The sequence below is a fragment of the Silurus meridionalis genome, chromosome 27 (genome assembly GCF_014805685.1).
Source record: "Silurus meridionalis isolate SWU-2019-XX chromosome 27, ASM1480568v1, whole genome shotgun sequence".
Classification (NCBI taxonomy): domain Eukaryota; kingdom Metazoa; phylum Chordata; class Actinopteri; order Siluriformes; family Siluridae; genus Silurus; species Silurus meridionalis.
This window is the reverse complement of record NC_060910.1, coordinates 16,896,276-16,908,797: the sequence shown is the minus strand read 5'-3', so window position 1 is coordinate 16,908,797 and position 12,522 is coordinate 16,896,276. Positions and strand designations below refer to the sequence as shown.

Genomic DNA, 12,522 nt, shown 5'->3' with positions numbered 1-12,522 from the left:
TAACTGGAGACAACCCTCCGAAAAAACAGAATGATCTGAACTCTGCTGAGCTTAATGGCCACCATAGGATATGCTGGTACGTCTGAGATGCAGGTCGTAAAAAATCCATGTTGATGTAACCTCTGCTCCTCGTGAGATGGGACCGATTTTCTGTTTCAGAAAGGAACAGTTTTTATAAAACTTGCAGAACATACAGTATGTCAGAACCACTTATATCCATGTTCCCATTAGAAGTGAACTACATGGAGAATAGATTGTGAACCTTTTTTTTTGGGACATCCCATTCCACATTAAGTCCCCATTTGGAAGATGTTCCACTAGTTTTTGGAGTGTGGTTGTGGAGATTTGTGTTTATTCACAAGGGTGTTAGTAAAGCCAGGTACTGATGTAGGGTGAGGTGAGGAGCTCTGGAGTATTGTACCAATTCATCCCAAGGGGTGTTCAATAGTCTATGTAAAGTATAGATCTTTTTAATCAAATGAAGAAAAATATCATGCTAGCAAATCCAAAGACATCCTACACAATTGTGTGCCTCCAACTTTTGGGGAAGAACCACATATGGCTGTAAAGGTCAAAATCTTTGTATTTAAACTTTAACCCTACTGCCAAAAAAAGACTATATACAAGAACAGACATGGTACATAAATAATGCTAGCTTTTTAGCGAACTCAGCTGATTGCTAGTGGCTAACTTTGTACATCTACATTCCTAAGCTTACCTCTAGCTCAATTGTTAGCAGTTAACCCTATTTATTTGGATGCACTTGTGACAATAATTACTCTTTTCCCTTCCATATACATGTATAACTTTCTAAATAGGATGCATTTAGACATAATTATACATTATAGACATTATGCTCAGTCCCACAATGTTAGCATAGGCAGCAAGCTAATCGTCTAGCCTTACTAAAGACTCTCCCAACAAGTGCCACTGAAAATCAAATCGAAAAATATATATTTTAGCAAAGCAATAAGGTGCAAAGCGGCTCAGGCTCCGTTTGTGTCACAGTTTTATTCTATATTTGTGTTAGAATTTTATGTACAAGATGATTGGCGACATTTTACAAAAAGAGAAAAGACACAAATGAAATCAAACCAATAGTGCTACACTGAAATTACGAAAGAAAAAGTCATTTGATATGTATATTGTGCATTTCAAACCACTATGCAAAGAAGCATTTTGGATTATGATGTAGGAATTGTAGGAATTAAAAAAAATTACAAATAAAAATTCTAAATACACAGAACTTAGCCCCATAGCAAAACGAACACGACCAGGATTTGAAAGGAATTTCGATAATATAGTTGTTTACAAAGCTTTTAGTTTTTGTCTTTTTTTTTTGTTTGTTTTTAAGCTATTAAAATGCGCAAGGTCTCTTTTGCATGAATGCGTAACCTACCGGTCACAGCATAATGAGTACAAAAGCAGCTCGGTTATTTTTGGATTGATTACTGAATACATGTTATGATTTTGACTAGTGTGGATTACATCAAAAAGTGTATGATTTATAAAAAAAGAAAAAGAAAAAGAAATAAATTCTGCTTCAAAATGTAAGACGTACAAGGCTCAAAATCGTGTGTGTGCAGGGTTCACAGTTTAAAACATAAGTACCTTTCCAAATGATCCAAAAAAATAATAAGGGTGGTCCTACAACGCTAGATGTTTACATAGGAAACAAAAATATATGGAAATAATGATACATTCGAGAGGAATTCTGGTCATTATCCAACACATTCTGGACTGATATGGCTATATACATTAGTAATGATTTGTACTTTGCAGGATAGTGTACCGTTCCTAAAATCACACCAATCAGAGTCCTCTATCTTAAACAGCACAAACAAACAAAAACAAAGTGTTGGTCTGTAACATACATAGAAATATATAATATAGGCTGTATATAATCAAAAAAAAGGGAGCGTTTCGGGGTTGCTCATATGTGCAAGTTCTTCTCAAAAGTAGGATGGAATTGTTGTTTTCGGCTGCCAGATCATTAAAAGACTTTTTCGTAAGTGGGGCATTTGTGGCTTTGCAGTTTCTTCAAGGTCTTTTTGAACTCCTTGTTGGCTTTGTCCCACTTGTGGATGCCGGTGATGAGGTACTGCCTGTCTGTCTTGCGGCCCATAATGAGGTAGGCGCTGCTCGGGTTGTCCAGCTGCGAGCAGGGGCAGTCAGCACCGTTCTTCAGGTACAACGTGAGGGTCTTCAGGTCTTTCTTTTTTAGCGATCCCAATTTCACAGCCTTCTTCTTCTTCTGCAGGATCACCTTGCGGTCTGCGTTCTCCCGTTTCACCTCCTTGATTTTGGTCTTGATGGCTGGAGGAAAGAAGACAAAGATGAAGCTGAGGTTGTTGTTTTTTTTTTTGTGAAATCGAATACGCTTGGGAAAGAGACCGTGATTGGCAGGTGAGAGCCTCAAGCTAATTTTGATGATCTCCAACAAAAAAAACTCTTCGCTTTTCAAAATACTGAGAGGAATCATGGCAAACACTTTCTTATGAGCAATTTTTAAGAGAACTCTTGATGCCTATAAGTCAACACTGGAAGGCATGTTCACATAGCTAGGCCAATGGTCTACCATGTATGCTTAAAGTATGGCTCAGCAGAAAAGTTTTGGAAAGCAGAAAATCACAGAATCCCCCCTGGGATGTATTCCAGGTTCAGGAAGGCTAAACAGAAAACAGGATTTGAGTTACAGTGGGGGTCACACAGAGACAGACCACAAAGGAGAAGACAAACTGGAGAAAGGGATGGGGAGGGGGTCAGCAAGGGTGGTTGTAATCAATACCAAGTTGTCAGTCCCAGGGCACTTCATAATGACCCAGGTATCACTGTCTCAGGCTCTGTCAAGTTTAAGACTCTTCATCAGGATAAAGCCTCAGTCTTGTAAATCAATCTGCCCCCTACTGCCCTCTGTCTTCCCTGGGGGGCATGAATGTCACAAATTGCAAGTCTGTCTTGCCTTGTGCTCTTGCAGATGGAACTTGATCTGTAACTGAATGGAATTTGTATGTATTATAAGTGTATTCGAAGTAGAAAAGATTGGGTACTTCTACAGTTCTTTTACGATTACGAGCACTGCTAATAATATGCCTATATATTTTATACTTCAGGTACCAACCTTGCATGCATAAGCAAGTTTTGTTGGCTGCACTTTTAAGTTCAATTCACGTAGCCAGTCATTTCCTTATATGTAGATAGAAGAAGTATGTGTGCTGAGGAAACTCTTCTTGAAAGCCAATCCTCCATGCATTAATCTTCTAATCTTATCATTTGCTTAACCTTTTGCTACTCATAAGTCAACTTCAATGGTGGTCTTACTCAGTGGGGTCAGTACATTTCAAGTAAGTTCATGTTGCAACAATGTGATACTTATACATAATATGAATTATATCTGGAATTATGTTCGACACTCCTGTGAACCTCAGGAGGAATTTATTTTAATTAGAAGCCAGGCACTCCAAAACCCCATAAAGCAAAGCTTTCTATAGAAAAAACATATTAATTATGATTTACTGCTAATTAGTTTTTAACAAGCTGATCAGTCTCCGCCAGCTGTCAGCAAGCAAACCACACCGAAACTCAATCTTTCCTGTGTGGCACTGAACATCAGTGGCTGAAAGGACAGTAATAAAATACATGGCGGTTTCCAAAGAAAATTGTATCTGGGATTAATTATTACCTTAAGACCATTATAATATAATAGGATGAAATGGGAGGTTCACAACTTCAGTTATTGGTTTATCCTGGTCAGGGTCATGGTGAATGCAGAGACGTTTGGGTGTAAATTGGGAATACAAACTTGCTGGGATGTTCATCGATGTACACCACACATTTACACCTAGGGGAATTTAAAATTATCAATCTACCTAACAGCATGTTTTTGGAGGCAACTGGAAAACCTGTTGGAAACCCACCCGATGTAAAAAGTGGTACACCGGTAGTAACACAATCTCAAGAATGAACCATGCACCCTGGAGGAGTGAGCTGCTACACCATTGTGACCTCCAGGAATAATTTCTTAGCATATTTTCATTCAACTTTATTATTAATTTAGAACTTGTCAGTGAATTGATCTTATCTTACTAATACGATATATTTTAGTATTTTAGTGCACCATAGTGTACAACAAGAGCTTCAGCTCATAACAAATGAACACTACGGAGAGGCACGCTGCGGTGTTCGGGAATTAAATTTCCACATGGAAAGGATTAAGAGCTTGATCTGCCATCTCAGCTACATAAACAGGCTTTCTTGAAAGGGCTTAATGTTGAATGGAATAAAAGAATTGGTCAGGAGTTCTCAAGTCAAGAAAGTCCAGCTTTCTGGGGTTTAATTCGGTCCAAGCTCTTGGGTGAACTCTCTACGCACCCTATGGCATTAGTGACTGTAATCCGCATGGTCCCGGTGCACTTAGCTGCAAAGCCACAATTGAAATACGGCACTCACTCTTCTAATACCCATAATACCCAACTGTTCCTGACCAATGGTTCCAATTCGATGGAGTTCAAGCATGACAAGTATTGAACAAAGACCAAAATGACAGATTAATGCTTCACAGCACCCAAAAGGATGTTATCCCAGGCACTTGAGACAAAGCTGCAGTGCGCAAATGAACTATGAAATGGCCTGGCTGTTGAATATCCCTAGTAAAAGGCACTACATTTACTAGGGAAATTAATGAGCTTGACAAACCTTTCAGAAAAATGTGAGCAAAATAATTGTAGCACACAAATCAATCTTATAAAATTCTACAAAACACTTATAATATTTCTTGAGTTAACTTTCGGTTCCATTGTTGGTGACCCCCGGATTCATTGCACATCATTTACAAAGAAAACAAGGAAAAGCAAAAGCCAAACTCTGAAAAGGAGCACCGAAAGACAGTTTAGAATGAAAAACGATTTCAGTCCTGCCTGTTTCCAAAGTAATTTTTTTCAGGAATATCACCTGACTAATGCTTGGACGGTTTGGAAGCTTGTGGTTAAATCAATGAGGCCTGTGAGACTTAAAAAAACAGAACTCTGCAAGAGGGGCCTGGAAAAGCGTCAGAAGTGGAATCTGGGAATGAACTCTGGCGGGTTTTGAAGAGGAGGACAACCCTGAATTGTACCCATAAATGCTTCCAGAGATTAAGCTTTTAAGCTTCGTCTCGGTTTCATTCCCGGCTGGCCATTCTGTACTGTCGCAAGACAAGAGGCAGACTTGCAGACGGATCAGATAGTGTCATAAACCCAGCAGGGGACGACAGGATGAAAACAGTCCCAAACAAGACATTCTTCGCAGCCTCAGATGCCTAAAATGTGTGTGCAGAATCTAAAGTGCATGGCCAAGCCGTACACTTTTACTGCTCTAAAACTGAATGCTCGCCATTGACCGCAGAAGAAACGGCCAACAGAAGTGTGAGAAGAGAAGCACTCAGTGGAAGTCCATGAGGTTTGGTTAGGGAGAGCAATCATAAAAGCCAGGCCTGGACATGAACAGCATTCCCCATAAAACCATTGCTGTTTATTACCAAAGTGTCTGTAAGTGAGTCTGGCCAGTTTTGTCAAGAATAAACGCCCTACAAAGGACTGCTGGGTTTTTCGTTATCTCACGTGGTATTTGAAATGCATGCTAATTATCTCTTTTTTAAGCTTTGAATTGTATTATTTCTGAGCTAACCCTGGACAACAATAGTGGCATAAGTCACAGTTAATGTACCCAGTAATCAACATGCAAGGTCAGAAACAACGTGAATCCATGGTCTTCCATCCCATACTAGGCAAAACTGTTACATTTATGGCATTTGCCAGATGCTTTTATCCTCTTATTCAACCTAGCAGCTATGTGGTAAAGAGCCTTGGTCGGGGGCCCAGGAGTGGCAGCTTGGTGTGGCTTGGATTTGGACTCGGATCCAAAGTCCAATGCCTTAACCACTAAGCTTCCACCTCCACAAGTGATTTGTCACAGGGCACTCATCTTTTTTAACAAAAACTTTTAGTGCAAACCAGGTTACAGGCAGTACTGCCAATTTCACCCAAATGAGAAACCTGACAAACTTTCTCTCCCTGACTATAGCTGGCTTTAGAGATTAGCCCAGAGGTCACAGAGGGGGTTTGCCAGTGGGCTTGGTTTACACTAAGCTGTCCAAGGAAAGATGGCAACTCACCAATGATGGTTTAGCCTCTTCAAATTCTTGTCTGAATGAGGCTTTATGGTTTTCTAAGAGGCAAACTAAAATCAGCATTTGTTTTCTCCTTGGGAGGAGAGCAGGAAGCTGTTGGTGCAGCAAACTCCTTTTGTTGAGGTAACTCCTGCTGGGAATAGCCCTAATGGCAGGCATAATGGGCTGTTTTAACAGCTATGGTCAGTGGTTATCTATTAGAATATGAGGATTAACTCAGATATTTGGGGAAAAAATAAAAACCGTAAGCTCAAGCACTTTCAGAATGTTAACTGAAAAACCAAAATGAAATAGTAACCAAAGAGTCAGCAAGTGACTGCTTCGTTGATTTTTTGAGTGTCAAGAAAGAAAATTGAAGGGTGAGAGTGAATGCTGATGATCTGGATGTATAAGCCTTTGTACGTGTTAGCAAAACCTTAGGCAGAAGACTAAAATTAAGTGTAAAAATATATAGAGAAAGAAGGTGTTTGCTCAAGTAGCAAAAATTGTGGTGCATTATCCATCATTCATTAATTTGTAGAAAACATAACCTATATATATATTTGCTGGAGGACTATCAAGCTAAATCTCAGTTGACCCCTGCAAAAAGGTCAGCTCCGGTGCTGTTGTCACATCCACTAGGACCAGACAGGAAAACAAACATCCCGATTTACAGCTCTGAGTAGTGGCCAAATAAAGGGGTTTTTAGACCTGTGTGAATGACCTCAATTCATTAGTCACAGAGTAGTGGTCTCTAAAAGGGTCATCCAAACCATGGCACGGATTTACAAGGGTTAAAAAGAGCCCACAGCTGTTATTTTAAGCACCGAAGACAGCAGGATTGTTCTTTTGTAAAACATGAGTGTGCTTTGAGCAATCAGAGAAATTGTGAGGCCAATGCGAGGACCTCGGTGAACTTAAAAAACTGGCGATGTCGATTAAGGTAACAATCAATGCCCTGTACTTTTCATAGGAAATGGTGTTAAAGGCACATTTTTACTATGTTGCAACGCATGTTATTTATTCTAGCTCAGTCTTTTTCTTTCCATGTGACTACCAAATAAACCTCAACTAGTAAAACAAGTGTGACGATAAACAGAAAGTCTTTGTTGTCAATTGAAGGAAAAGAAGAAAGGAAAGTTTGCTCAATTGCTTTATTGTGACTAAACATGCATTTGTCAGGTTATTGGTCACCTTTCCAAGGTAATTACGAAGTAATTTCACAAATTACGGAAATGGTAAAATAGAATAATGGACAAAATAAGCTATACAATCAACGCCTATATTCGGGGCTATAGATTAAGAATAGGCATATGGTAAGGCAACAAATGGTTTGTGTGCTTTGTGGATTTAAATACATCCACTTACCACTTTACTTACAACTAACTGCAGGATTTTGGAATGCCTTTGGCTCTGGGTCCAGCAGGAATGTGACGCTTTTCGGCCGTCTTGAAGACGGCATCTCGATTTTCACCGCAAAATGTGCTTGTGTGAGAGAAAAAGAGGAGTGTTTCGGAGGACTTACCGAACTCGCTGGCACACATGTGCTCCAGAATAGCATCGGTTTTCATTTCATTGTCGCATGGCGGGCAGACCGGCGGGAAACCTAAGACAGAATAAGAACGAAGCGCAACGTCAGGGCCAATATGCTGCACAGAGATACCCAATCAGTATCATGAGCTATGGTAATAGAAACCAAATGTGTTTCCCCTTCGTTTCCTTAAGCCCCTCGTTTGCATACTCCCGAAGGCTTCGGAAAAAATTTGTGCACGAATGTAAACAGCGGGGACAAACTTTACGATCGAAGGGAAATGTCAAGGAAATTCAGACTGTCATTTTGCTTGTAATCCACTTGTCAAATCACAATGCAGGAATTTTTCTTTATCGGGCACCAGATCTCCCCCGACACACCGTTTCCTTTAAAACAAGAAGGAATTTTTAGGCTCAAAATCCCGCTAATCCTGCTTTCCTCCCCAATTCTCCCTATCACTGTGTCATGCTAATTAGCAGTAGACAAACCCAAAACCACATCATTTACACATGTATGTCAACAGCTGTTCTTCGGTTTACTGTGAAAGGAGGAGAAGTTTGAGACAAGACTCTAAAGACCCCGGGCCAACTGTAATTATTAGAAACATTAAGCTGAAGAGGCCCCCTGGGGGTCATGGAAAGTGTAAAGAAAAAAATTGGCTGAGATTACAGCTCCTTATCTCTGGTGACTCTGTTAAGATTTCAATCAATCCTTGATTAGCTTTGGTTATCTTTGTTGTCCTGTATGTGTGGCCACTTTTCTTATCAGTAGCAGCTTTTCTAGCAAATGCGCATGAAAAAAACACTTCAGGGGTGAAGATTTCTGGCAAAGTCTTCAAAAGGAAAGAAAAGAAAAAAACCTACGCTTGCATGAATTACCCGTAATTATGTTGACAGCACAAAATGTGCGTTAGTGGGATTTTCTATCCCCCCCCTTGTGAAATCCATTCCCGTTGGAAGCGTGACTATATTTTTAATAGCTGTCCAATGCGAACATGCTGAACAATTCTGTATCTATTCCTTCTCTTGCCAAGAGCACATGTTTTCTTTTCTCCCCGAAGCAAGTGCTAAGTATGCTATTCATTTTCCAGTCCCATGAACTATTCACACCGGCTGTAGATCTCTGATTATTTCTGGAGCCCAAAAACATAGCGATGTCTGTTTGGAAGCAGTCCATTTATTAATCTGGTTTTTGAAACATGGAGCTAAAACTCCTAGTGCAACTTTTATTTGTGTTTCAGCTTCTGTTTTAAATGAATCTTTTAGCACCTCACTATGTCTGTTTATACAGCATTAAACACCAAGAAGACAATGTTAAACTTGCGAAATGATGCTAGGCACTATGCACTAGCATGTGATTTGAAACCCCCCCAGAAGACCAATTTTAATCAACACCACTCTTAATCCTTAGTGAAATTCATACTCTATTCATTACCCTGCACATGACTGAGACTCTGAGGGTAAAACATATATTTTATGCATGTGGTAGAATTTGTTTCGGCTTGTTTCGTTGTTTTTGTTTCCTGTCTTCTCAATGAATGCTTGGAAATACCCACAAGATTTATGAGATAGTTACATCAGCTGCTTGTACTTTCCCTTTCCCTCAATTTACACTTTCCATCGAACCCCTTGCCCAATTCTAGCGACTAAAATCCGCAGACAAAATCAGATCCTGAGACAAAACTTGCCTTCCTTCCTTTAGATGTGCACCTTCATGGAAAGTCCTTGCCTATGTACTGTAATTCAAGTAAAAAACAGTCATCCCAGCCCCACCTCCTCGTTCCTGTGATGGACTCAGAGCTGTTGCAATTATCTTGTGAAAAGTAATGCTAATGGAGGCTCTTGGTCTCTCAGGGTCTATCAAGTTAAAGTCACCCTGAAAGTCCATGATTGATTTGGCTGCTCCTAAAAATTGCCTCTTGAAAACCCTTGAATCAAATGAGGGGAAACTATTTATAACAAAGTCATTAGTTTAACAACATGCACCAGTTGTAAAAAAAAAAAATAAATAAAGAATGCGCACAATGCGTTTTTTGGATGAAATCCCAACTCGGCTAACTCCCCGCTGACAATTGTTACCAGGTGCAAACAAATATGAATCTTTTCCTTCCTTTTAGACCAGCTACAGGGATAGGTTAATAGCGCAGAGGAATACAGTGTGCGCTGACAGAAATAATAGAGCTCTTAGGTAACAAAAGGTGGGAAAACTGTGGGTAAACAAATGTCGGTTCCTGAAACAACATCACTTTGCCTTTTAAGAAGGAGCTCGGGCGTCATTTGCGACACCCGGCAAAAGGTGTGACGAGGTCGAGAGTGGCGAAAGTGGCACTAGATAAGTCGCAGGACTCAACATGCGAGATAAATGACTCACAACACGGACTGGAAATTACACTGACAAATCATTTTTCGAATTCTTATCAATGTTTATATGAGCAATGATTCTCTGTATCTTTGCCAGGTCTGTCTGAAACAAATAGTCTGCCTGGTAAGATCTTTCAAACCCTGCTCCTGGAGAACATTTTGTGCTGCACATTTCTGATTCAACTAATCAGGTAATAAATAGTGTTCCTTGTGCTGAAAAACTCAAAGGAGGTGTCCTACACCTGGGGGAAACAGTAAAATCTGCAAGACAACCCAAGTCTACATGATCAAGAGCATTTTCTACATATGACACACATTTTCTATTGGTTAACAAATCGTTTATCTTCCTACAAAAATTCAAAATTATTTGGACCAGGTGTTTTAATTTTGGTATTTTTGACCAGCAAAGATCTCCAAGACAAGCCATCTAGGAGTTGATGCTCAACACGATTTAAGGTCACTATAGTAATTTTTGATGTCTGAAAACTCACCGCTCTCTGTGGATGTGTCAGTGTTGTTGGGCGTGCTGATGCACACATCACTCTGAGGGAACTTGTCGCAGGCAAGCATTTCAGGCCACGGGAACCCGAACGCCTCCATGATGGGTTCGCAGCCCTGACGCACGCTCTCGCACAGCCAGCGGCACGGGTAGATGGGCCGGTCCATGCAGACAGGTGCGAAGAGCGAGCACAGGAAGATGCGTGTGCCCGGGTGGCAAGCCTTGTGCACCAGAGGCACCCAGCTGCCTGCTTGCTGCCTCACCTCAGCCATGCTCTCGTGCTCGAGAAGGTTGGGCAAAAGCATCTGGTTGTAGCCGACGCCATGGCAGAGGCGCAGGTCGTCTGGGATGGACACACACTGTGGAGGCTTGTCATAAGCCCGCCCGCCACCGAACGAATCAGGCTTCCAGACAGGGTACTCATACTCCGTTGCCAGGCTCAGGGGCACCAAGTTTACCATCAGTGCCAACACACTGGTGGCCTTCCACAGGCACAAAGTTGCCACCGGCTTCATCGTAATACTCACTGCCAAAACAAAAAGGCACTGATGCAGATATTGAGCCTTATTGCAAAAAAACAAAAAAAGAAATAAATACAAAGGTCCTGTTTCAGGTCCCTTAAAAAGCCAAAAAAAGGGTTCAGGAAAAATGTCCCCCAGTAGAAATGAATATGAGTGGTTTAAATGAGCTCAGAAAGCTGCCTGTGAAAACTTGACAGCATTCATCTGAGAGAGAGAGAAAGCGAGAAAGAAAGAGAGAGAGAGAAAGCGAGTGAGTGAGTAAGAGTGTGCGCTTTCCTCCTGCTGACTCACAAGGCTGCCTGCCAGGGACCCCTGCGCTTGAAAAATGAGTGGAAGTGCAAGACAGCGGGGGAGCGAAAGCGCAGCTCCAGCCAATAAGAACCATTCAGCACTTTTTGGTGTGCAGGGAACCAATGAAACACACGAGCCAAGAAAAGAAAGACACCTTCCCCCTCCCCACACACACACACCCCCTCTCTCAGCTGTAACACCCCCACACCACCCCATCCTACCCCAACACCATCCCACCCTTGATTCGCACTCCTCTTTTTCATTCTCAAAACCTGAGTCTTTCTGATTCTGTGTTTCACTGAGACAAACAGCTTCACCAACACACACTTTTAAACACTGAAAACCAGTGTGATAGACAATGTAGAAGCTGCTTTAATACTGTTTATGGTAAGGTGGAACAGGCTGTGCTGTTTGAGAGGTGAAGATTGAGGGAGAGTCAAGGGGGTAAAAAAACGACTAAATCTGTATGTATATTATATATATATATATATGGTTGCTTCTCTTCCCCTGTGAAAACAATATAAAGCTCACCCGTGTTTTTACTAATTACACTAATGATGCAAACGACATAATTATCATCGTAATGATGTTCGGTTTCCGTGAACAGCGAAAATATTCCAGGTCACATCGACTCTACTTACGTAGAATCACACACACAAGAAAATTGAATTTTTATGCATTTTTAATGTAAGTAATAAAAAAGAAAACAACAATAAAACCAGTTGTAGATTTTGTATTGATTTTAATGGATAGAAGGAAAATTGTATGGGTTTCAATGGATAAACTGTAATGCTGTTCAAATGCTGTTCTTTTTTTTTTTTTTTGCTTTTATTGGTGCTATGTTATGTTTAATTGACACCATAATAGAAAAGCTCTGGCAACTGGTAAATCTCATGGTGCTGTTTACTGGACATGATTTGGATGCCATTGAGCATCTAGGTTCTAAAAAGTTTCTGCAATGATTTTCTTTGTGGACCCTCTAACCATTAGACTACTAGTCCCCTTTTTATTTTAAGAATTCTTTAATAATCTGATCAGAGTATAGGGTTAGCCATGTTACCCCTGAAGCACAGAGGGTTAAGTGCCTTGTACAAGGGCCCCAAAAGTGGCAGCTTTGCGATAACACGGCATGAACCCTAGACTTTCTGATCAGTATCCCAAAGCCTTAACCACTG

The 12,522-nt window shown here is 40.7% G+C and overlaps 1 protein-coding gene across 1 annotated transcript; it reads right to left on the bottom strand.

The window, feature by feature from the left end:
• Positions 1-992: 992 nt before the first annotated feature.
• sfrp1a (secreted frizzled-related protein 1a) lies at positions 993-11,392 on the bottom strand. Its single transcript, XM_046842192.1, has 3 exons — positions 10,528-11,392; positions 7,671-7,751; positions 993-2,316 (listed from the first exon to the last, which is right to left on the bottom strand). The coding sequence occupies exons 1-3, from the start codon at positions 11,048-11,050 to the stop codon at positions 1,994-1,996; spliced, it is 927 nt and encodes a 308-aa protein (XP_046698148.1). The 5' UTR covers positions 11,051-11,392; the 3' UTR covers positions 993-1,993.
• Positions 11,393-12,522: the final 1,130 nt, after the last annotated feature.